Here is a 26,184-nt window from a genome sequence, read left to right as displayed (position 1 = left end):
GGCTAAAATATTCATACTAAAAGCTAAAAAACTTACATTTTGGTTTCAGTGGGCCTTTAAGGAAAATGAATGACAGTACGGTAAAAGGTAAACAATATTGAGAGTGACATTTACTTAAAATGATTATGAATAATACAGGCCCCACCCATCCAAGTCCCCCAGATGCAAGCCCTGCCCTGAATAAAATGCAGGAAAGAACTGAGCCACCCCACCAAAGAGCAGGCAGACAGCAAGGCACAGAGAGTGAGAGAGAGAAAGACACCCATTTACAGCTTTACTGCCTTGTTCAGTCTGTCAGACTTGCTCTCACTGCCACCTCTATCATATCCTCTCCCTCTCTTTCTCTCTGTAGTCTCTTTGAATCTTTCTCTCTCACACACACACACACACACACACACACACACACACACACACATACACGCACTCATTCAACTCCGCTCATTCACAGGCACGGGTCAGGCAGCCTCACATTTCACCTTGCTCTACCTCTGGCTGAGAGGAGAGCCCTGCAAGGTGCAGCCATCACACAGGACACAGGCTTCCGCAACTCAGTCAGGTTGGACTGAGGGACCTGAATGCTCTAAGACAATCTGACAAGACCGAGACGTTTCTTCAGGATGGAATTGCAGAGTTTTCATTCATCACTCTGAAGAGCATAACCAGAAGACAGCTAGTTACAAGACCATTTTCTTTTTTAAAGAACTTTTACCATCTCTTCTCATGTTCCTGCTAAAGGGGTCTGCGTGAGGCAGAGTACCCAGCGACGACCAGCATCATGCCGACTACTTGTGCAAGGTGCATCTTGGGAGTCTGACCCATCATGTGCAAATGGACACCTACTACCGCTGGTCTCCACTTCGACCTCACTTTTGCTGGCTCAGCCCTCCCTTCTTATCCTTTTTCCTTGGTATGCCTGTCCTTGCTCTTTCTGGCTTGCTCTGCTCTTGGAGGTTGCCCACCTGGACTGGGGCATGACCCTCTTCATGTGCTGGCACAGGGCACAAACTGCTCTTGGACTCTGGAGCGGCACACACGCAGCTACAACCACCTAGAGGGTGATGTTCGCCTACGACGCCTCTATTCCGCCAACAAGTTCTTTCTCTGCATCGACAAGACGGGCAAGGTGGATGGCACCCGCCGGAAGAATTACGCTGACAGTGAGTAGACACAGAGTGTTTTTCTGCATGCATGTGTTCCTGCAGAAAGGGAGTCGTGCTCATTTGGTCTTTATGATCTTCCATTGACTCTTATCATTTGAGTTTTATGGCTCTTTTAGTCCTCTGCTTGTAGGGTCAGACTTTTTTATTACGAGCATGTACAAAGGTGTTGCTAGGTAGGATTTGTAATACGCAAAACACTTTCATGGGAATGTGAAGGCCCTTATATTGGCCCACAAAATACTACGATTTGAAATATGGAAGTCTGTCTCCACCTCAGAGTTTAAAAAGAAAAAAGTAATTGTGACTTTATCTCTCATGATTGCAGCTTTATATCTCCTAATTGCAACGTATCTTATCTTGTGACTTGATATTTCACAATGTGACAATTTCTTGTTACTTGTGATTTCTTGTTATTGTGACTTTGTCTTAATTTTTATGTATATGTTACCTGTTTTATTTTTTACTCTGAAGAAGAAACTGACTTCTATATTTAAATAAGGGATCAATTGAACTGGAGAGGATTTGTCAAAACTTAACATCGAGTCCTTCACTTTTAAATGGAAAATGTAATCACAACTGTGTATTTTGTTTGCAGTTAAGTACAGTTTCATATTCTCATACATATATTCAATGTATGAGTGTTTTGTTTTTTAGAATCTTAAAACATTCTGACATACACTGTCAGAAAAAAAGTCCCAAAATTGTACTTTTAGGTATACAACAGCTTGTCACTGGCGCAGTATCCTTAAAGGGATGACTTTGTACCTCTAAGAGGAGCATATTAGTACTTTAGAGTATGCATTAATATGTACGCTTACGGTTCTGCTATTAACATTTAAGGGCTAAATAAGTTGCAAAGATGTTCCTTTAAGGGTAAAGCCCCAGTGAAGGTTTGAATTTTTTTTCTTTACTTTGACTATTTTAGCCCCACTGAAAATTGTGGGTGTATGCACATTTTAAAAAAAGCAGGTGCAGTTGGTAGAAAGTTGGCAGATTTATACACTGATAAATCCACCAGATGTGCCTGTCATCAGGGTCATCCCATGCTCCTTACAAATCACTTCTCCCCTACCTCCTAATTTGGTTCCATTATCTTTACACTTGTTTCAGCTGGAGTTTTACGTTATGTCATCCTGTGTCAGGGTTTAGCAGTGGCTTTCCGTTCATTTGAATTTGGGATTTAACATGGTCTGTGTCATGGTGGGTTGACCGTGGTTGTTGTGTATGTGTGTGTTGTTGCAAAACAGAGTGAGTCAGACTTTTTTCCAGGAAAGTTGCTTTAACTGATCTGCCACTGTGCAGATCTTAACTGTTGCATGACATTTGTTTATGAGTTTCTGCTCTCCACGGCTGTCTCAGATCAGCTAAGATGCGTGTGCTTAATACAGCTGGGTGAAATTGTACAGCCATCAGAAGCAATTTGCTTGTGCATTTACTTACCATCCTCTCATTTCCTGTCCCTAAATTAAGGTCCTTTTTAGCAAAGAGGGTCCCCTTCACAGAAAGATATCCTGCATCAATTAGCCGTGAAGAATTTCTCTACTTGCTTTCAGGGTTCACATTAGAGGAAATTTTAGATTTTCACAAAAAAGGGCTTTGAAGTACAGGTATCATGACTTCATTCAGTAAACTCAGAATCAGAACTTTGTTTTACATTGATCTTGTTGGTGTTGCTTTGCTGCTGTCCACCTTGTCCTCTGCTTAGCCCTCAGCGTCCGTCAACACTGCTGCGTTGCCCAAACAGCCCTGCACTGACTCTCCCTCTCACTTTTTCCAACTCTCACTCCCAAACTCTCAGGTGCAAAAACAGTTGGAATAAGTCAACGGGCCCTTGGCTAATTGAGGTAGGAAAATATTGTATCAATCCCAGTGAACTGCAGACTGGAACAGCTGAGAGAAGAGGCTTCGATGAAAAGGACTGAAAGATAGATTGAGAGGTAAAAGGATGCAGGGGATATTTTTGCATTTGTGCATTGAACAACACACATTTATAGTACGTTTGAGTTTCCATACTTAATTCACAAATGTTCATGCTGAGGATTCCTTTAAAGGGCTGTTAATGAGCTCATAACTGCATGTTTGGAAGATTGCTAAAGTTTAATTTGTTAGCAGAATAATTTTAGATAGCACTGTTTGAGCCAGGGCAAAATTAAACAACATGACTTGGAGGAAATGTCAGGAAATTTTAGAGCTTAACGGGCCACAAACTAGCCTTGCTTTGGCTCCAATTCCTGAAACTTGTTTTTGTCCAGGTGCTGAATGGAACAAGCACTTTGAGGTTTCAGGATTCAAAGTAGATTGATGTCAATCAACTACAATAAAATTATCATCGTTCACAGTTAATGGCCGCCTAATGCAAACTAAACAAGCTTATTTGACTATTATTTCACTGTTGAGTGCAAATGAAGGGTTGTAGTAGTACACCTGACTGTAAGTAGTAGGCTAGTGCTTATTGACTGTTGGCAGTAGAAAAACAGACACCGTCCCAATCCCTTTGCAAGCAACTATTCTGCCGGTACGATACATTAAAGGGAGCAAACAAGAAAAACAAGTAAATTTCATGGTTTTACAAGCCCTCCCAAAAATTTGATTGTGTAGTATACTGTAGTAGACAAATTGTCTACTACAGTATAATAAAATATTTACAATTTATATGCTGCTTGCCTCACCTGTCAATGGAAATGTATTTTGCACACATAATGGTGTAGTTTCACAATCTACCAGCGAGGGCTAACAAGCTACCCAGGCAAACTTTGTGAAGACCCATACACTAGTGTGAGTTTCACCTGCTACTCTATCAGTAATGGCCTTCAATTTAGCAAATTAGTTCATTTTGCTCAAGCCAAGCTATCCATGAAAGTTTCTTTAGATATAATGTTTTTTTAACTAGTAACAAATGTAGTAATTTACAAGTTTTCTGTAAAAGGCATGAGAAAGAAAAGGAATGGAAATGTCTATCAGACTTCAAAGGTAAAGACTGTAACCATCAACCACCACTTGATAACTAAAGTGAGTTGGTAAGAAAGTAGATCAATCTTTATCCAATGTTTTCTGTCCATTCTGCTTAAGGATTTCACCTTAGCCAAGGTTGTTTTCTTTTACACTTTTCGTGATGCAGGTACTTAAAACCAGCTTAACTCTTTTTTTCCCCTTAACATTTGGCTTTAAAAAGAACACTGTTGAAGTCTAGGGCGTATGTGGTTGAGGACATCAAATGCTTGACTTGAGTCCAGGCAACAACACTGTGCTTAAGGAAATAAAGTCATGCGACAGGCATAATCAGAAAAGTCACTTTTGCTAAAATATGGCCACTTTGCAGTTTGCCAGGCCTTTCCCTCTGTTTCTCATTTTCTCTCGTTCTCCTTCTTCCATTTCAGCTGTATTTACAAGAGTTGTGTCATGTTTACCAAGTTTCCCCTCACTTTTCTGCATCTTGCTTTAGATGTTACAGTTTTCCCTTGCCGTGATTTCATAGGTGTGTTGAGCTTGGACCCAAGTCACGGGAAGAAAATCATCCACCCGTTCTGAATATATTGTGGAATTATTTAAAACATATTTCAAAAAGAGAGACTGTCAGTTCATGGACGCCTAGAGGCCACAGAGGAAATATTGTGCACGACTGAATGCTGGAGAATTCATGGGAGGTGAAAATAAATTCCCAATATTATATTATATCACGATATCAGATCTGCATAATGTGTTTTATTAGAAAACCAAAGAATTACAGAATGTTGTTTGATTACAGACAGCTGAATTCATAAAATTAATTAACAGTCCTCTAGAAGTATCAATATATGATGAGACGTTAAAGTACTTGCATGCCTGCTCAAACAAATTTGTTAAAGAGTGAGAGGGCATGTACTCCACTAAGGACCTTTCATAAGTATAGTAGTGAAGCTCCTGGTTTGTGACAGTTTAAGTGGTCAGGGCACATGGGTGCTAGGTGATTCCAGACGCTTCTGGAAAGTCTGGGAATGTTGCTTACATTTAGCCAGTAGGGGCCTCTTGGAGATTTTGGTGCCAGGAAAAAAAAAGAAAATCCTACAAATCCAGCCTTTTTAATCCTTCCGATGGACAGTAGTTCAGAGTTTAGTGAGAAAAGGCTCGAAAGCCATTGCTTGCCAGGTGTTTTTGGCCCTGGGAAAGTGAAAAAGACAGAAACTGACACTGAGAGTGGTAGAGCTAAAATGTCCTAATTTCTCTTACCTCTTCTCTTTCCAAAGGCCATTTTTGATGTCATGAATGGATAAAAAGACATGTTGCAATTGTAACCCCTCAGGTCTTACTCACCCCACTCTTTGCGGGCCTTGAACCTGGGTCTCCGGCATAGGAGGTTGGCGCTAACAAGAACACTAAAAACCAGTCTCTAGCACGCCTCCTGAGATCAGGGGATTGAGGTTCACATGCAAAGCTCTCACTAGCTGGCCTCCGTTACACTCACCCCCCTAAACATCACTCCCACCCGGGTCACGGCACCAATGTAACCCCTCTGGTCCTAGTGCCAGAACTAGGACCTGGTTGAATTGACAGTGGACTCTAGGGACATGCAAGCAGTAATACTACAATGGTTAATAGGAATACACAAAATCTGGAATTTCTCATGAGGGCAAAAGCTTTCCCCATTCAGAGTTCAAGCTGGTAGAATTTGCGACACTTATCAACAGAAAGCTGCTTGGTTTGAAGGTGACTTCTGTGTGAGCCGTGCTTCATTCATAGCAAGAATTTTGTCAATATAACTCTTTTTATTGTTCGCAAATGTACATGTGTATTCAAATATTTAAGGATTAAATGAATATTGCACATCACCTTTGTCTTCTCATGCACACAACCCCAAGGCTATAATCACATTATCTAGGTCTATTAATCCAACTTTGCAAAAATCCAACTGGCATGATTTCAGTCAGACTTAAACGCTTGACATTTTAAAATGACAAATCATTCTTTAGCCTAATCATTCTAAATCATTCTTTATCCTGATGGAAATCAAACTTTTAAAGCGCATGTAAATGTACTTATTGAGTCACAGAGTGTCAGTTTAAATCTGGTAATCTCTGATGATATTACAAAAACAGCCAACGATAACAACATAAAACTGTGCCTAGTCTTATGATGACTCAACTAATGCAATATATATTTTCATTTAAAGGTTGAGCACTCTATATACCCAGCGGTGCAATTACTGACAGGCAGTCTCATGGTTCAAAAGGTATTGCTCCGCTTTTCTCATCTTCGCTAGCCAAACGGTAATGTTTGCAGAAAATTGACCCGAGACCATTTTTTCCTGAATGAGAAGTCATTAGCACTGTTATTATTATTATAACTTTTTGTGAGGGATGTAAAACAAGTATTAATTAGATCAGTTGGGAACCCACAGCTTGGCTAAATCATGCAGTGCCATATGCTGACTAACATCTGCCAAAGCCAACACAGTCCACCTCTCTTGGCTCTGAGGCGAAATTAAACAGACAGACAGACTCGGCCTCATTGTGACTAGGTTCAGGCACTAGGCAGCGGCAAATTGGAGCACCCTCTTGGGATTGTAGTCGCTCTGAATTGACCTTTTGATTAAAGCTGTTCAACTTCAAGCTTAGGTTAACCCAGATGGTGTATCTTGGAGACTCTGAGCGACTACTGTGGGATTCCCATGCATGCATTTATAACAATTTGAGATTTACACATTATTTCCCAGTCACAGTATATATATATTGCGGTAACATTAATGTCAAAACCTGTCATTTTGGGATAAATATCAGAAGTCGAAATACAGGCTTATTAAACTGATTTCTCTTAGTCTGAAATGATACACAGGAATTCTGCTGTAAGTCTCCCTCTGGGTTTTCTTGCAAGTCCATTGTATTTATTAGTGGTTCACCTCATGTTTCGGTGACCTAAATTGATGCTATTTATCACTTGTCTATTTATAATGATACATCAATAATTGAAGTGAAAAGAATGATCTCTTAGGTGTTGCAAGCTCAAGTTTCCAATCAGACCCAAAATCAAAAGGAAACTACTTATAAAATATGTCACGATAAGAATGTGACACACCTAGTGCACGTCTTTACACTTGTACAGCTGATTGAGTTGTAAAAAACCACAATAAAATGAGTGAGTCACTAAAAAACAGGCCCACCCTTCATCTGCCCGAGGATTCCTATGACTACCACTGAAAGACTTTGATCACATACTACTTTCTACTAGTGGTGTCAACAATAATCGATTCGGCGATGCATCGCAATGCGGGATATGCACGATTCAGCATCGATGCGGCAAAGTGCCATAATCGATTATGTCACTGTTTATTTTCTGGCCTTGAGTTGGACAATAAAGTTGTGAAGTTTATTACTTCCGTGGGCATAACAACAACAATCAAGACGGCTGAGGCGGAGGGAGATGACCGCGATAGACGGGTAATTAAAAACGCACCCAAAGCTTGGAAAAGCGGACATCTGGGCACATTTCGATTCTACGAAGTTAATGGGAAACTTAACAAGACGAGGCTGAACACAGGAGCGCAGCTTCGCGGCTGAGACACGAATAGACTTATTAACTTAAAGCTTTACTCTTAAACACAAAAGGCACGTCCATTTTAATAAAAAAATTATATTTATTAAACAAACCAGATCAAGAGAAAAAACGAAATAAAGTGAATAACTGAAAAATAAAGCATAGGCCTAGGCTCAAAACTAATACAAACAGTGGCACTGCGCGAGTGCGCGCATTGGGCTCCAATAATATGTTCCCGTCTTCTAAAAAAAAATGCTGCCGATGTCTTTGTTGACATGGTAGAAGAGGACTGACTATGAATTAAACGGTCTCTCAATTAAATAAATAATATTCAGCAAACCTTAGTAGCCTACTTTCTTCAATCTGTCTCTCCTCCAGTGGGTTGGGATAATCCAAAAGAAGTGAAAACAAGGGGGGTGTTCTGAAGACAGACTGTTACCTGTGAAACAGGGGTGCTCTGAAAACACCCCCATTAGCAATTAGTGCTTTCCACCTGATGAAATGAACGCGCAAAATGAATGAAATTAATGCGGCAAAACTGATGAAATGAACGCGCAAAACTGATGAAATGAACGCGCAAAACTGATGAAATGAACGCGCAAAACGAATGAAATGAACGCGGCAAAACGAATGAAATGAACGCGGCAAAACTGATGAAATGAACGCGGCAAAAAATCGACCAATCAGAATTTTGGTCAAGCCAGAACGTATCGACCAACAATCAACTAATCGATTGGGAGATTACAGCCCTAGAAAGCAGTGATTTATGTTTTCTTTTTCAGGTTTGAAAATGCCATATACAATACCCTGTACCATTCAATTTTATTTTGTTTAGGCTAATGACATTTATGTCAAAGATACAGCAGTGATAATGGTAGTGATAATACACACATATAGCAGCCAATAAAATCTGTTGTTCAATATATGACTGCTTGTATTGCCTCATGACTGATGAAAAATTTGCCTTGTTGTGTGCAGTAGAATTTTGATGCATCGCAATGCATCGTAGAATCGAATTGAATCGAATCGTTACCTGGTGAATCGTAATCGAATCGAATTGTGAGGGCAGTGCCAATGCACACCCCTACTTTCTACCATAGATATGTTAATTCATTTAATATTGTGCTTTAATAAAAGTAATGTGACAATGGATTTTGACAGCTTTTGATTGATAAAATCCCAAGATAAAACATTTTAATATGAAATTAAAAGTTTGTGTATACCTGTCTTATGTTTGGAAGTGTGTTGAACAATTTGCTGCTGACATAATCATAGTTATAAAACAACTTATGTACATAGATCATTATGACAACAAACAACAATATAAAACAGCTTTAAGCAAACAGCCATATCACTATGGTAGCACAGTTTATTTACAGTATATTGCTACCGTTCAAAAGTTTGTGGTCAGTTACGTTATGTTTTTTTAAAGAAATGAACACCGTTCAAGAAAGGATTATTTATTAAATTGATCAAAAGTGACATGAAAGACATTTATAATGTTACTATTTCTATTTTAAAACTTTTTATTCATTAAAGAGTCCTGAAAAACCTCTGTACCTCGGTTTCCACAAAAATGTTTAGCAGCACAACAGTTTTCAACATTGATAATAACAAGAAATGTTTCTTGAGCACCAGATCAGCATTTTAGAATGATTTCTGAAGGATCATGTGACATTATTTTGTAACAATATATTACAATATTACTATTTTTACCGTATTTTTGATCAAATAAATGCAGCCGTGGTGATTATAAGAGACTTCTTTCAAAAACCGACCCTAAACTTTTAAACAGTAGTGTATTTGAGTTACAAAGTTTTATCAGCGTTGTTTTATGTGATAAGGCAGCTTTTGATCTAAACCAGATGTTAAACAGTGTATGTGAGATTTAGAAACTCTTTCCATACCTTATCATAATCAGCTTGTTTGCATGAAATCAGACATAGGACAACAACAAAAGGCGGGCCACTATGAAGGCCAGCTACATGCGCTGAATGTTTCAACAGCTTTATCTCGCCACCTAAAGATGTAAAGTAATCATGCTGTGCTGAAATGTGCTGTCCTGAAATGACATATAAGGGCATTGTCAATGAGCCCATTCAACACAATAAGCCATAAGCACACGATTGCCCCATGGTGTAAACTGAATTTTATATAGCCTCTAGGATTTGATTTGGCTATTAAAACTTGAATCAGATTTCAGCGGCGATTGAAGTGATAATAATGATTTATTGTACCTCAAAGTTGGCTTCTTCATTGCAAGTTCACACTACCTTTTGGTAAGCACACTACCTCTGCAACCGACATGCCACTGCCATCATTAAGACGCTGTCAAGACTGAAACATTATCTCAGTTTCAGTTTCCTGACGCATTTTTCTTTTTTGTCTTGCCCTTTTGTCTTGAAAAATTACATAATTTCGCAAACGCTCTTCAATATCAGTTTGGTTTCCCGTGTGGCCAATTAGCTGAATCAACATTTTCAGGATGTATGCTGTTTGTCAATTATGTGATCCTTCATCTGCAAGTTAACACATAGCAGAGCTCACTGTATGATTATGTATTTATTCTTCTTTCTGCATGACTAATCATGGCCAGACCACACTTTACAAATTAGATGGTTATTTTTAGTAAAATAAAGACATACAGTGTGTTGTCCAATTCATGAACAAATTATTCTTATGAAATGGTTCTTTGTGTGTTTTTGTTTCACTAAAGAGTTTATCAGAGCAGTTACTGAATAAATATTTGACTCGCTTCTGAACTGTAAATTATTGTTATTATGAGTTACATACATGCATAGATGGATAGCTTTTTGTAGCTTCAAAAACACACTATTCAATGCCATTACAAAGCTGGGGAGAGCCGGGGTTTTATTAAATATAACTCCGGTTGTTTTCGGCTGAAAGAAAAAATCATATACACCTACTGTAGGCTTGAGGGAGAATAAATTATGGGATAAATTTCATTTTTGGGTGAACTATTCCTTAAATTCCTTATTCCAAGTTAAACATGTTCCCCAAAGTTTGACAACCAGACAGACAGATCAACGTACTTACATTTTATATTTTCATTTTGTGATATTATGAATTTGATTGGAAAATTCTAGTGCTTATTCTATTTTTACGTATAACAAAATATCAAAAAGTGGCATTTATTTTATGTAGAAAGCTCAACACCAACTGATGCTAAGTCTGATGTTAAAGCTCTTTGAAACAAGGGGAGATGTTGTCTTAACTCTCTGTGCTGCTGATATCAGTTGCGAAGTTTCAGGTGTGCTCCGATCAGAAAGTTCCAGACCAAGGTTGAGTGGACAAGGGCCAGAAATCCCCCATGGAGGATAGTGTTAAGGTCAAGGCCTCTCTCGCTAGCTGAGTGATTTGACAGATCTGACAAGAAGCTGATTGCCCCTTTGTGCTGCCTGTCAACTTCCTTTTCGGTTCGTCTCATTTCAGTGCTTTGAAACACAGAGTGAGCTCCAGCCATGGAAAACATCCTGCTTCGGATTGACCAAGTGGAACTCCTTGTCTATGCTCAGTCGGCCCTGTTTCAAGTACTACCTTCTCTTCTGTTGTCTCCGCAACACAACCTTTGTAACTCCGCTGCTATTTTTAGGTTAAGTACTTTGTCTAATGAGAGTAGAACGGGTGATGTAATTGATTTGTAGTAATTGTTCTGTGTGACAACAGGTATTATTTAATCAGGAATTAAAATGTCCTGATAATTTACTCACCCCCACGTCATCCAAGAAAACATTCCAGGATTTTTATCCATAGTGTACTGTACTTCAATGGGGTACAACGGTTTGAAGGTCCAAATTGCAGTTTCAGTGCAGCTTCAAAAGGGCTCTACATGATCCCTGCCAAGGAATAAGGGTCTTATCTAGCGAAACGATCTGTAATTTTCTAAAAAAAATAAACATTATACTTTTTAACCACAAAAGTATCGATTACAAAGCGAAGTCTAACGCCTTTTTATAAAAAATAAAAAAGGTAAAACAACGACGTCGAACAATTTTGAAGTTGGAGGAGAAAATGAGGTTGAGTATTTCGTCCTACCCTACTTTTTTGAACCGGAAGTTCCGGAACACGCATGACCTTTCAACGTGATTACATAATGCGCGGCGTATCACAGTGCTGGTGCAATGCGAGCATTTGTGGTTAAAAACTATCTATATTATTTATTTTTTAGAAAATGACAGATCGTTTCGCTAGATAAGACCCTTATTCCTTGGCTAGGATCGTGTAGAGCCTTTTGAAGCTGCATTGAAACTGCAATTTGGACCTTTAAACCGCTGTACCCTAGTTGTACCCCATTGAAGTCCACTATATGGAAAAATTCCAAAATCCTGGAATATTTTCCTCAAAAACCTTAATTTCTTTTCGACTGAAGAAAGAAGGACATGAACATCATGGATGACATGGGGCTGAGTAAATTATCAGGAAGTTTTAATTCTGAAGTGAACTAATCCTTTAAGCCCTCTAGATTCATATAGGTTCTGGAGAAGGTAAACCATAGCTTTGTTTGAATAAGCCCTACACGTATTTGCAAGGGTGAGGTAGTATGCTCTCGTCCCCAAGCCTGATTTTAGTCAGGACATCTGCATTTTGGCAGGTGGACGGTTCTCCTCTCATGCAACTTGGGTGCAATTAACCACATTTCAACAATGACCTCAGCCTTAATCCTGGGCCTTTTGATAGTGTTGGCTGCAGAAAACAACAGAAGCCTTGAGTCACAAAATAGCCCTTGAATCCGCTTGTAACTATCCAAACGGGCCATTGATGTCTACCCGCTTGCTGGCACAGGAAGTGATGCGTGATTTGGAGGCACTGCTGCACACCCTCTCCTTGATTAAAGAAAAGCCTATTTATGGGGTCCTGCTTTCTTTCCGTGCCACCTCACGCCTTTTAGTACCTCATAAGACCAGACACACCAGACCATGTCTTCGTTAACCCCATTGCGCCTTCTCAGTCCTCACGACAGAGCCACCGCTTGCCCTCCGGCATGCTAAAACTCTTAGTGGGTGGGTGATTGTCTGATAGTTTTTTTAAATGAGAAAAAATGCTAGCAAGGGAACCATCCTGAGGGTTTGGTTTCACATGAGAAAGAAGCCAGATATGTACTATTCAGCCTTTAGGAGCAATAGAAATCGGTCTTGTTGAAGGTCTGGCCACTAGTATGCGACCACCAGTGCAGTTACAGCAACAAGATACATTTTTTTGAGAATTTGCTTGAATTGGAGTCCGTTTAATCTTATTGCACTGGCAAATTTATTCCACTTGTATTAAGTATAAACCAGTTAAAAACAAGTGAATAAATCTGCCAGTGCAGTAAAACAAAACACTGTAGGAAGAAGAAGACACATTTTCCATGAGAAGATTTGGCGGGATGAACATTGAAGTGTCTCAGTGGGCTTTGTGGGAAATCGGACATTCTGGGATCTTGTTTTAGGGGTTGATGATGTAATTTGGCCTTTGACCCTGGATCCATTGACTCTGGAAGTGGCCTCTTTATCTGGGACAGTAATTGAAAGACTTCCTGTGCCTTGTGAGAATCTCTTATCTCCGTGTCGAAAGCAAGGTCTCGTTTCTAAATCTCGCTATCAGTGTTTTAAACACTTTTCTACCATACACACATGTAACAAAGTTATTTAGCTAGTTCGTCCCAGACAGATCAATCATTTGAATTCAATGAGCCAATACAGATTTAGTGATTTGTGCAACTAATTAGTATAAATAAAGCCACGCACTTTAATACAAATACAATTCCCAGATTAAAGCCCACCAAAGTACTCAATTTTTCTTCTTCTCTATTTATGTGTCTTTCAACTTTTCATTCACAAACTTCACACATTTACAAAAATGAAACATTTGCACAGCGTTAGGGGAACCGGTCAGTGACAGAAAGAGCTGTCTGTATGTTTGACAAGGCAGACAAACTGACAGAAAGAAACTTGGGGCCCTAGCTAAGTCTCGCTTTGTCCCCGTCTGACCCCTGCTCTCCTTCCTGGCCTCTGTGCCTCTCACCTGGGCCGTCTCTCTGTGTGCGGGGGGTAATGGGATACCTGTCACTGGCTCTAATGGCCTTTGAAGGACCTGGCTAATCCCAAGAGCTTGCATTCAGCGAGCCATAAAAGCAAAACGAGGCCAAGGGCAGGCCCCTGAAACTGTAACAGCTCTGAATTGTGTGAGAGGGAACGTCACCCAAGTGTGCAACCCTGGCAAATGAGTGTGATAATGGACTCTCAACTGAGTTAAGGTGCCTGGATGCTTGTGGTTCAAATTTGCACATCCTCACTTGCCGACACAATAGCAACTGAACGGCTTCTGTATAAGGACCGCCTAGGGATACACACTATATCGGCACCATATCGGTTATCGGTCGATATTGGATATTTAATTGTAAATATTTATAACCCATAATTTAACATGTGGATGACCTTTCCAGTCATCTAACATTCATTTTTACTAATTTAATAACGCTGAATTATAATCTGCATTGTAATCTTTAGCAAATGTCAGAATGAATTTCATATTTTTCATATTGTACAAGTTCCATACTGTATGATGTACCATTTAAAATAGTTTATTTTAGGGTGCTTTCACATCTGTAGTTCGGTTCATTTGGTCCGGTCCAATGGCGAAAAATTATACTGTGTAACATTTTTCAGGAGTTTTGGTTCCTTTTCACACCACACTGATTGCTCTGGTCCGAATCAGTTGACGAAACAAACCGAAATGTCACGTGACAACATCCACATCACTCGTTGGCCAGATGTGTCTTGAACGTATTTCCGTAACTGCACTTCAATTGGTCAGAATTAACGTGCGGGAAATTTCCAACAGAATTCCCAGAAATAAATGGAAAAATCCGGCAGACAACACGCCTCTTTTTACTATAGAGAAACGACTGTGTGGGTTGATTGTATCCCTGGTCATAGTTTAATATATAGTTTGTCTACACCACTTTAGGCAAACAAAAAGCAGGGATGCGGCTTGATAATAATGTTTTATTGCACTGCACGCGGCGAGTCACTTCAGGAGTAGGCGTGCATTAATGTTGCTAAACAGTGACATAATCCATAGCGCAGCTGACTACGGCAGCTGGTTTAGTCCAAAAATTGGCAATTCTTTGGCAGTTGGGTCTGTTCGAGGGCGGATCTCGTTCTCACCACAAACGGAAACGCTCCTGAGTTAGTTTGAAAGCGTACCGAGACCACCTCGCTTGTTTGGTCCGCTTTTGTTGCGCACCCGGGTGCGATTGCTGCGTTGTGCGTTCACACCTGCCCAAACGAACCGCACCAAGGGGGACAACGAACTCTAGTGCGATTCAACCCAACTAAATGAGGCAGGTGTGAAAGCACCCTTAGTTTTTTTTTTTTTTTTTTGTATTTAGACAATATAGTTATAGAAGTTAGACAGAATTTGTAATATCGGTGCATCGGTACAAATTCTAATAAATAGAGATGAATAACTTAAATGTGTATAAACCTGTGTGTGTGTGTGTGTGTGTGTGTGTGTGTGTGTGTGTGTGTGTGTGTGTGTGTGTGTGTGTGTGTGTGTGTGTGTGTGTGTGTGTGTGTGTGTGTGTGTGTGTGTGTGTGTGTGTGTTTGAATAAGTATCGTCTTCAGTATTTGGAGTAAAGTAGATAAATTTCAGTATTAAGGATAAATGCCGTTTTCTAACCATGACCATTTAGTGCACGGAATAGAATATTATTTTTTATTCTTTATTTTATTCAGTAAAGCTTGAGTGAATATGACATGCACTTTATTATAGCCTACTGGAGCCCCATGAAACACATGGCGAGAAGTAAAGACCAAGTCTGAAACAGATGTTTCACATTACAGCCAATGGACATTTATGAGACTGGACAGTAAATGCTTGGCAGAGTTATTTAACTTCAATGTGTGTGACCTGGTCAAAAATATTTTTATTTGATTTTATTTTTAAAACATGGTGCAGATTTCATCAACTTTTACAGGAACTGGAGCACGAGTGCTTATTTGCTTTTGTTCATGTTGTCTGAAATATGTCAATCTTATAGTCCGTATTATATCCCAGTAGAGAGGTGCATGTGTGCTGCATTAGCAGGTGTGAACTATAGAATATACCGATAATTTCGAATTTTATTTATTTATTTGTATCGGATATTTAAGCACTTAGTCAATTTTTAAAAACACTAATAATGTTGCTAAATGCAATGTTAAATTAAATCTTTAGCAAATCTCAAAATGAATAAAATATATTTGAATAAGTATCTTATTAAGCTGTGATGCCAAAATTCACCATTGAATTGATTTTTGTATTTTATTTTAAATTTATTCAGGCAAAAAAAGTATACATTTTGATATCGGCCATTAAAACTCTGTGAGTATCTTGGGAAAAGTGTTTATATCTAGGTAAAAAAGTATTGTGCGGTTCTCTACTCTTGTTCCCTACGCTTGGTTCTCTAAAACCGTACCAAGACCACTGCGCATCTTGTTCGGTATTATTATTGCCGGAAAAAAATCTCTATTTAACGACCAATTTAATTGTGAAAAAGAGCATGTTTACCTCACACGCAGGCCTCTGGTGCAATGGATAGCAGACTAATAGGATGAGAAAGACTGATGTTATCAAAGCCAGCGTAGTTTAACACACACCACCCCACCCCCTGGAGATGGCAAGAATGTGGGAACGAAGAGAGAAATCAGGCCAGGCAAAGAATCGCCTCAGCCACGTCCTTTCTTTGCGCTCTCGTTGTTTCTTTCATCCCTTTCACCATTTTCACAGTAAGAACAGACCAAAAGGCATGCGAGTACATCTGAACAAACCATTGTCCTGCTTCTAAATGGCAAAAAAACGGTGTATATTTGTTACGCATTTCTTCAGCCCCCAAAAACCTTTATTTAATTTTTAGACACCATATGTATATTTTAAGAGCCACGGTATATTTTAGATATTGCTAAGTTATCTAGAGGGCCAGCTTTTTCTAAAAAAATAACCAGTTTGTTTAAACTTAAAAGCGCTTTATCTTGTGAATTAATCAGTTAGTTCTCATACATTCAGTTTCATACAGAAAATCAATTGACTTGCAGTTGAAACGGCGTCCGTTTATTTAGTGTTGAAAGTGTCAAGAGATGTCTAGCTTTTTTCCGCACATTCAGCTTAGAGGGAGCTTGGACACCGTTATTATAAACAGCTTAGCTGTACACATTTATTACATCAATAACAACCATAAGTTATGTTTATGGCCGTGTAGGGTGTCATGGGATCTAAATAAGACATAGGAATCATTACTATAGACTTTAACGCCTTGACAGACTTACGTAATTTGAATAATATATAGTAATATGAAGCCAAGGTGGAAAATTGCGCTAAATACTGGAGCATAGACAAGTTATATTAGTATACTAAGACAGTTCCATTAAGGTTACAGGGTCATTTTGACAATCCGCCATTATATGTACTGTATATGTGTGGTGTGTGTGGATGGAGGGGTTTTCCAGAAGTGAAAGAGTAGCAGTGTAGAAGAGGTTTGTGAAGACGTGTGTCATAGCCTGTAACCTTTGGAGACTCCGTATAGTTATGATGACGCATGTCCGTAAACACAGGCTGGAGCTTCTCAGCTGCTCACTGGAATACTTTTAGGAATCGCTCAGCAGTTAATTAGCTCATAAATTTAACAACCCCGCAGAAGCCGTTTCTGCATTCAAGTGAAGTTGTTTGACCACACCTGTGGTCAATGTGGAGCTTCGTGCCAGGACAAGTTGTAAAATGTTACTTTATACCATACATTTTCGGATCAAAACCATTATGAAATGACTTGAACCCAACTGAAAACACGAAATAAACATTAGACTTGAATCCAATGACGGCCCCACAACATATCTAGAGATAATAAAACCATTATGAAATTACCTCAAGTCTCGGTTATATTCCCCAATTGGCTGCATTCATTTGATCAAAAATACAGGAAAACCATAGAATTTCATAATTTTTTTTGTCAAATTCAGTACGGACTAGGAATAGCATCAGATGATAACTTCTTTCCCCAGGGCACCAGTGTTAGATGAAAATTCGATTTTGACTGTAACATGGTCCAAAAGTAGGGCAGAGCGGTTTCCCGCACACTTGAAACTCAAGCTGTTTAAAGCAGTGGTGACTAGGGTGGGCTCACGGCCTGAACGCTCATCCCACACACACAGGCCTAGAGTTCATTGGGCTCAAGAGCACCTAGGAGGAGGCTGATCTGATCAAAGGTGCTGGTCACGGCCATTAGGCACAGCAATAAGGACCCAGCATGAAAAGGTTGTGATCTGAAAAGGGTTAGGAAAGAAAAGGAGAAAAAACAACATCAGGACCCTCTAAAGGAAGAAAGCAAACTGTGAAAAAATTGAAAAGGTACGTCAATCAACTACAAGCACCCAGTTGGACACAAGAGATTCCCAGGCTTTCACCCGAAGGGGCGACAGGCCAGAGAGGGCTGCTGGAGGGGGCAACCTGGGAAATTAAAGACCCTCTTTAAAAAGCACGTAAGGGAGGGAGTTCGCAGGAGAAACTTAGCTCCATCTTTCACCCTGTCGACCCCTTCCTTCTCTTTTAATTGATGTGGGTGGAACTTTGCTCTGTGCGACAAAAGCCGGGTCATTAATGAGACCTTGTCAGCTTCCAAATCTCAGGTAGGTAACAAAGGCCTTTTGGGAGAAAAGGGCCAGTTGAAGGAAACATAATTTTAGGAACCTCCTGACCTCCGCCCTGGCTTTCCTTATTACGAGCATCTACATCCCGCGTTCTCCACCAACTCCTCCCTTTGCTCCTCTCACCCGACGATAATTCTGACAAAGGACTCGCTTTGAGAACTCCTTCCTGCTTTTTTTTTTTTTTTTTTAAATGATTTGCTTTCAATGTCAAAAAGGGCTGAATGATCTGAAGATGGGCTCACTTCCAGAAAGTAAAGGGTGGGAGATTAAGGCAAAAGTGAAAGAGTAAAAAGACTGTGCAAAGGGCTTTCAGAGGTTACATGTGAGATGGGAAGAATGGGTAGTCAACACTTGACTAAGTCTGTAGAAATGAGGATTTTGCTTGTAATAGTTCAAGCAGCTTATTGCCATCTCCGGGCCAAAACATGTCAAAGGTCAAGCGAGTTCCCCGAAAATGAGATGAAAACAAACTCGACGCTATTGAACTGAAATTATTCTCAGCTACAAAACTCACTGGCATCTTGCACAATTCTTTCATTTAAAAAAAAGAAGAAGAAGCACAATGAAAAAGTAAATAAAATTCTCACATCAATTACTCCCCTTTGTCGTTCAAAACCTGCAATACTTTTTGTTCATCTTCGGAATGTTTGATTCATCTCATTTGAGTCACTCTGTCGAGATTTGGACTATAGTTGCATTGTAAAGATTGACCTTTATTTCAGTCAAGGTTTTTAGGTTGTGTTGGACTGGGCATTTTCATGAAAGATGTAATTCCTTGAACACTCCACGGACCATGAGCTTAGGACACAATAGAGGACATTTTCAAAGGGAATAAAGATTAATAAAGGTCCAACTTGGCTCTACAGGTGTTTGGTCATGCGTCAAGAACTTTAATAATTTCACCTAGACAAATCGGCACAGAATATCCATTGGATTTTCTCAACTGTGGTTCAGCTGAGACTGGTTCAAATAATGGTAAAGAATAGACGCATCAACTTCTATTCAAAAAAGTATAATTTATATGAAAATTTGAAGATGATGATGGGGTTTTTGTGCATTAAATAAAACCACTCTGAATCAGTTCTTTATTTGGGAAGTGTTCCTGAATCGGACTTGACTGACACCTTTGAGCAGCTATAATGAAAATGAGAAGAAACTTCACTTACTTCAGACACCGGTGCTTTTCATTTGACTCGACCGTTTCTCATAAACTCAATGTGAGCTCCAATCATCTGGGAGACCGGCTGGATGTCTTATGAGCTGTTTGCACGCGTCCGTCACCAAAGCTACCATGTTTGTAAACACAGCAAGGAAATAACAAATTGACCTTCAAAGCACAAACACTATTGAATGAGGTGCAGCTGTACACCTGAATGATCTATCAGCATGTCCTTATGATGGACCCATATATGAAGAAAGATGTTATTTACCCCGTTATGTGCCTGTCAGCTGTACTAGGCTTCTCATGCTTGCCAAGTGAATTTCTTTTCATTTGTATTATTATTTACTTTTTTTCTAGATATTTAAATTACATTTATTGCATTTGATTCTTATAATGCATGCATAGAATACATTGTAAATTGCTTTAGATAAAAGCATCTGCCAAATAAAGGCTATATATATATATTTTGAATGTGTATATATTGGTGAATACGAAATCTAATGTGTATGTATATATTGGTGTATATATATATGTATGTATATATGTATATACAGGTGAAACTCGAAAAATTTGAATATCATGCAAAATTGATTTCAGTAATTCAACTTAAAAGGTGAAACTAATATATTATATGGACTCATTACATGCAAAGTGAGATATTTCAAGCCTTTATGTTATAATTTTAATGATTATGGCTTACAGCTTATGAAAACCTTTTCACAATATTCTAATCTTGAATTTGGGGTTTTCATAAGCTGTAAGCTACAGTATAATCATCAAAATGATAACAAATAAAGGCTTGTTATATCTCACTTTGCATGTAATGAGTCTTTATATATTAGTTTCACCTTTTAAGTTTAATTACTGAAATAAATGAACTTTTGCATGATATTCAAATTTTTCGAGTTTTGTGTGTGTGTGTGTGTGTGTGTGTGTGTGTGTGTGTGTGTGTGTGTGTGTGTGTGTGTGTGTGTGTGTGTGTGTGTGTGTGTGTGTGTGTGTGTGTGTGTGTGTGTGTGTGTGTGTGTGTGTGTGTGTGTGTGTGTGTGTGTGTGTGTGTTTGTGTGTGAAAGGGGGGGGAGACTTGTTTGATTTTTGTTTTTAGAGATTTGTATGCTTTTTACCACAAAAATACAAATGAAAGATGGTTGTTATATAGGGACATTAAGTTGGTGCAGTATCTTCCATCTTATCAGTGTCAGTGATTTAATTTCCAAACCCATCGGAAATGACACACGGTCAAGGATATTACTCCATCGCTACATTTTCTATTCCCTTTTCCAAGCTACCCTTTTTTGACAGAACAGTGTTTTTTATCATAATAAATCATGCATAATTCAACAAGTACATTCATCCCAGGAAGTGCAACAAAGTTGCGGACGATAATTAATCAATGGGTTTAAACTGGAAGAAACGGCTGTTGAGAAATGACTACACCTGCTCAAACCTGACGGCGAGGGTTTATTCAGTCACAGCTGAAAAGCTTTAACCAGAATCCCAAACCCAATTTCTTCGGTCTGCCACCTGCAACACATGTGTTCAACAGAACTGCCTTCCTGTCTTTTTTTGTGTGTGTGTTCATTTCCCAACTGGCACTAGGTCAACATCTCATTCAGCACCTTGATGTGTTACAGTGTTTACAGTCCAAAGCCAACAGTTGATTTGTCTGCACCGTTTCCCCTTGCAGTATTATAGAGAGGCACCCAGCTGACACCAAATGGTTAGGTTCCCTTTTAAGCTGCTTTTTATGAGCCTTAAAAAGTCATGATGCTCTGGAGAGATAACATCAGACATTAAGAAGCATGTGATGTAATGGAGAGGAACACTCTCAGAAAGCATTCAAGTCTTTTTTCACAGATTTTCAGGACAATCTCAGGTCATCTCCGAAACAATCTGTTCTATTGTCATGACAAAAGGACCAGCCTCCATTTCAGAGCAAAAACAACATTAGAAGAACTTTGCTTGATGGCCATCATTTAAAAAAAAGAGATTGCTTTAGATATAATCAAATTGGTGAAATGTTTGTAATAGACTCCGCAAAAGACATAGTCAAAGACATCGATTGAGCGCATGTTGAAAAATACATAGAAACTGAAAAATAATGGGAAAGCAGCAGTGGAATGCAAAAATGCATTCAGTGAATGGCCGCTTAAACTAATTTTTCTTTAGATTGTGACAAAAAGACAAAAAAATGTCAACACAAACTCTTGACAATTTGTAATTTCGTCCCCTTGGAATTATAAGGTTCTATCTGCATTCTGACTGGTTTTGAGATATTGAGCTTTAAAGTTTTTTCATTCCATTCGACTGTAGAAAGAACCTTTTTATTTTCTAAATAAAAAGTTCCAAAATGTACACAACTTAAAAAACAACATCACAGAATGTAAATAAGTTGTCACAGAATAAGAATATGTGAATAACTCAATATTGACAAAATTGTCAGATAGAACCTTATAATTCCAAGGGGACGATTTTGATTTGTTGCAAATTCATATAAATTATTAAGACCTCATTTCTGCTCTCGCCCAACTGAGGTGTAGGCTATGTTTTTGAGTGGGTTATGAATTAAGCTTAATACTTGTTTTTAGAGAGAGATTAGAAAGAGTTTGTCATTAAAGCCATACACAAATCATACAGTTTCATACTAATCACCAAAACTCTTACACAAATGCACACTTAGAAAAACATTGAGATTTAGATACTTTTTATGCATCATAAATGTATTTACATTTTGAAAAACCCTATCTTTGACCAATTTTTTTTACTATTTTGTCATTCTTGTGAGCAACCAACAGAACAGACGTGCATTGATCAACCCTAAAAACAAACTAATTTGTCAATTACAATTGGCAAGTACATCTGAAATCAGTTGTATGTGTCAAAAATAAAATGCGGTAATTTACCTGCAACTTATACAGTATATGTGTAAAGTTACGTTATTATACGTAACGTTACCCCCAAAACTGGCCATATAACATCAATCTAGCATTTCGTTAAGTATGCCATATTAGTTTTTTAAAAGAAAACACATGTCTGGAAAGGTTGTTCTTCGGGAATTCACAAAGAGCATCATTCAAACTGGCCTATTGTAGTGTGTCCTGTTTTTCCTTGTCCTGGGAGGAAACAAAACCCATCCCTTGAGCATATGGATGCCTGGTGTTCTAATCAGTAATGATAGAGTGGCTTTTGATGGAGAAACTCACCCTTTCTAAACCAGACTTCTGTTCCCTTTTCCCCTCCTCAGGTCTGATGGAAATCCGATCTGTCAGTGTGGGAGTTGTCGCCATCAAATCTGTCAGCACCGGCCTGTACTTAGCTATGTCCAAAAAGGGAACACTCTTCGGATCGGTAGGTACATCGAATGACAGTGTTTCGGCATCTTTTAGTTTTAGCAGACGTTTGAAACATGTGGGTCATCCAGTGAATATCCATTGATATTCAGACTTTTAATACTGTAATTTAACTCAGAATAGGTCATAACAGGAATTTGCGGTTTCTTACTGTTTTTGTGAAGTTAGTGCGTGCCACCAGACAGTTGTCTGTTGCTTGTTTAATGAAGACGCCCCATTGCATGGTGCGTTTTAACTGCACTCTGAGAAATCTCACCCTGGCAATCTGTCACCCAGCCTTGATAAGATGGCTTACAGATGGCTATATCTGTCCTCCGATCCCCAGAGTAAACATGACAAACCTTGGGAATCACTCGAGGCCTAAGCACCCTTCTTTTCTTACTCTTTCGAATGATTATTAGTCATCTCATTCCACCGTGATCTTATCGGACTGTAGGTTAAAGCTGCCTCGATCGGGACTCTAAGTGTTATTGTCATCATCCTTTTTGTCCTTTTCAAGTTAATAGCTTTATCCAGCTGTGGCAGCTTCGTCAGGCGGCTTTTTGAGCCCATGCGAGACGGTGATGGTTGATTTACAATGACAGGCTGGTTGAGATAAATACAAATGCGTAATGGGTACACAATGGGATGTTTGGAACATTACTCACTCTCAGATTTACCTAGGACATAAACACATTTTCTGGATTTGGGGATCCAAATGTAATTCTTTGATAAAATGGATGACCTGAATATTGGGGTGTGGGTCCTAGTGGAAAAAAAAAAAACCCTACCAAAATACATTTATTGCACATTAAGTACCCATTAATATTACTGACAAATCGCTTGAGACTTAATATAAATATTATAATTATACTTTATTTGGAGTAATTCTTTATTACACAATGCACATTTCTTAATACTAAGCCTAACGTGTTTTAATGTCATTATTATTAAGGAAAGTATTATCACTGTATAATAACAGTCTTTAAATGCAAGATATTTAATCTTGCAGTATAGTTCCATTTTAGCACAATCAAATATCTTTGGTCGATCCACAACACTACTGCCGGATAACTAAAGTGTGTTAAGTACAAAATTAGTTGTTCCAACTTGGCAGACTTTAAGTATAACAATTTACTATACCGAAAGTAATATTGAAGTCTGTTAATATTAAGTACATAAATATGTAAATGAATTTGTAGTATACTTAGTATAAAATAAATGTATTTTAAACACATTTTGGTACATTTATATTTCACTAGGGGGTGCAGACCTGAAAACATTTTTATAATATAGATTTTGAAATATATTTGCAACCTTGAGGTACTGAAATGCATTATATTAAAAATATGTTATTATTGTTGTTGTTAATAATAGTATTAATAATAATATATTTTTGCCCATTTTATAATATATTTTCAATATAAAATAAATACATTTTAAGTATATATATTTTAAGTAAAAATAAATTTCACAATTGAAAATGTATTTTCTTGCCATTTGAAGTACATAATATTTAGCTTTTTTTTTTGCCTTAACCAAGTTTTAGATTAAATATATCTTTAATTTGAATTTTAAAATAAATTATATATATACACAGTAGCCTAGCCTATATACTTTTTTTTTTTATTAAAGACATATTTCATCTAAAAACTTGGCTAAGGCAAAAAATACCAAAATACTATGTTAAGGAAATTATAAATATACTGTAATATATATAATTTTTTTTGCCATATATGGGACTGCCTTAATAAAAAGGACCTCTTGCTAAAAACATAGGCAAATCCAGTGACAAGTAAGCCTATAGGTCAATCAGCAGATTTGAATAAATTAAATTACATACCATGTTAGTCCTCTAAAGTAAAAAACAAAAACAAATTAGTCATTAAAAAATAACATGATGCAATTTTGCCCAATTTTATTCTGTCAAAGGACAACTAAAACAAGAACTGTGAACATTTTTTTATTATAATAATAACTGGATGTCTTAAACTACAGTAAATATTTTGATGCTGTCAACAAGTAACTCATCCTGCAATCATCATTTGACTAATTCCAGGCCAGATACAACCCCAGCTGCAAGTTCAAAGAGCGCATCGAAGAGAACGGCTACAACACCTACGCGTCTCTGCGCTGGAAGCACCGGGGGAGGCAGATGTTCGTGTCGCTGAACGGCCGAGGGAAACCCCGCAGAGGACACAAAGCCAGACGGAGACACCCATCTACTCATTTCCTCCCGATGCTGCCCACATAGCTGGACTCTTCCTCATGAGCAATGCTGTGCCATCTGCATTTGATGGGGACTTATTAAATGTTATTAAGTTCTTGTATGTCTGTTTTTGTTTTTCTGAGTACTGTCGCACAGTACATTAACTTATTACTCTGTCTTCTGGCTCAGTAATGTTTAAAGCAATGCTGTTAATATGATGTACAGGTTATGTATTAATGTTGTTGTTGAGTTAACTAGGTAGGCTATTTACTGCATCTATTTGTATGGCAGATTTCTGAAAGAGATCACCAACCCAGTCTTACTGGAAAAATGTGCCTCATACATTTTTTGCAAAACCTATATATATAATTCACTGCAGTTTCCGGCTGAAAATAACACTATAATGGCAGCTTTTATTCCTTTTCATAGAACGGATGATTATGGGGTATTTTATTAGCCTATCTCTAATGAAATACTTTTCAGAAAACGTATTTTTCTAAAGACAAAGAAACACTCAAAAAGCTTTCACCATAATTATTGCATGGTTCGTATAGGCTAATTTATTTTAATGACAGCCTATAGGCTACTGTAACCAGCTTACTACTGTTCAAAAGTATGGGGTCAGTCAATGTTTTTTTAAAGATGTTAATAATTTTATTCAGAAAGGACACATTAAATTGATCAAAAGTGACAGTAAAGGCATTTCATTCTTTCCATTTCTCAAAAATATTAAGCAACACAACAACATTTAGCCTAGGCTAGACTGTAATCAGAAATGTTTCTTGAGCAGCAAATCGTCATATTATTTCTGAAGGATCATGTGACATTGAAGAGTAATGATGCTGAAAATTCACCTTTGCCATCACAGGAATAAATTACATTTCTAAAATATATTAGGCTACAACTATTGCTTACACTGTCGGTAGGATTTAGGGTCTAAATAAAGCGTTTAGATTTTTTTTTTTTTTTTTTAACAGTCATGTTCGTTTGTTCCGGAAAAAACTAAACGCACTTTTGGTGCTATTTCACTTATGCCGTGATACACGCAAAAAGCAACGTAATATTGCTTTGCAGAAATATCGCCACAGGCACGTTTTTATATTGAGACTGGGTTGGACATCACATTGCATTTTA

The 26,184-nt window shown here is 38.2% G+C and overlaps 1 protein-coding gene across 1 annotated transcript; it reads left to right on the top strand.

Annotated features, from left to right (window-relative positions):
* The first annotated feature begins 211 nt into the window (after window positions 1–211).
* Window positions 212–25,740, top strand: fgf22 (fibroblast growth factor 22). The gene is made up of 3 exons (XM_079594027.1): window positions 212–1,157; window positions 22,757–22,860; window positions 24,901–25,740. Exons 1-3 carry the CDS (start codon window positions 821–823, stop codon window positions 25,093–25,095), a joined length of 636 nt encoding a protein of 211 aa, XP_079450153.1. The 5' UTR covers window positions 212–820; the 3' UTR covers window positions 25,096–25,740.
* Window positions 25,741–26,184: the final 444 nt, after the last annotated feature.

This window comes from Phoxinus phoxinus (assembly GCF_949152265.1).
Source record: "Phoxinus phoxinus genome assembly, chromosome: 20".
Lineage (NCBI taxonomy): Eukaryota > Metazoa > Chordata > Actinopteri > Cypriniformes > Leuciscidae > Phoxinus > Phoxinus phoxinus.
The sequence above is the reverse complement of the archived record's forward strand: the minus strand, read 5'-3'. Positions and strand labels throughout refer to the sequence as shown.

Excerpts from the sequence above, each read along its gene's own strand:
- fgf22 (XM_079594027.1), top strand. The coding sequence starts at position 821 with ATGTGCAAATGGACACCTACTACCGCTGGTCTCCACTTCGACCTCACT. Across the intron at positions 1,158-22,756 it reads CCGGAAGAATTACGCTGACA|GTCTGATGGAAATCCGATCT; the intron begins GTGAGTAGACAC and ends TCCCCTCCTCAG. Across the intron at positions 22,861-24,900 it reads AGGGAACACTCTTCGGATCG|GCCAGATACAACCCCAGCTG; the intron begins GTAGGTACATCG and ends GACTAATTCCAG.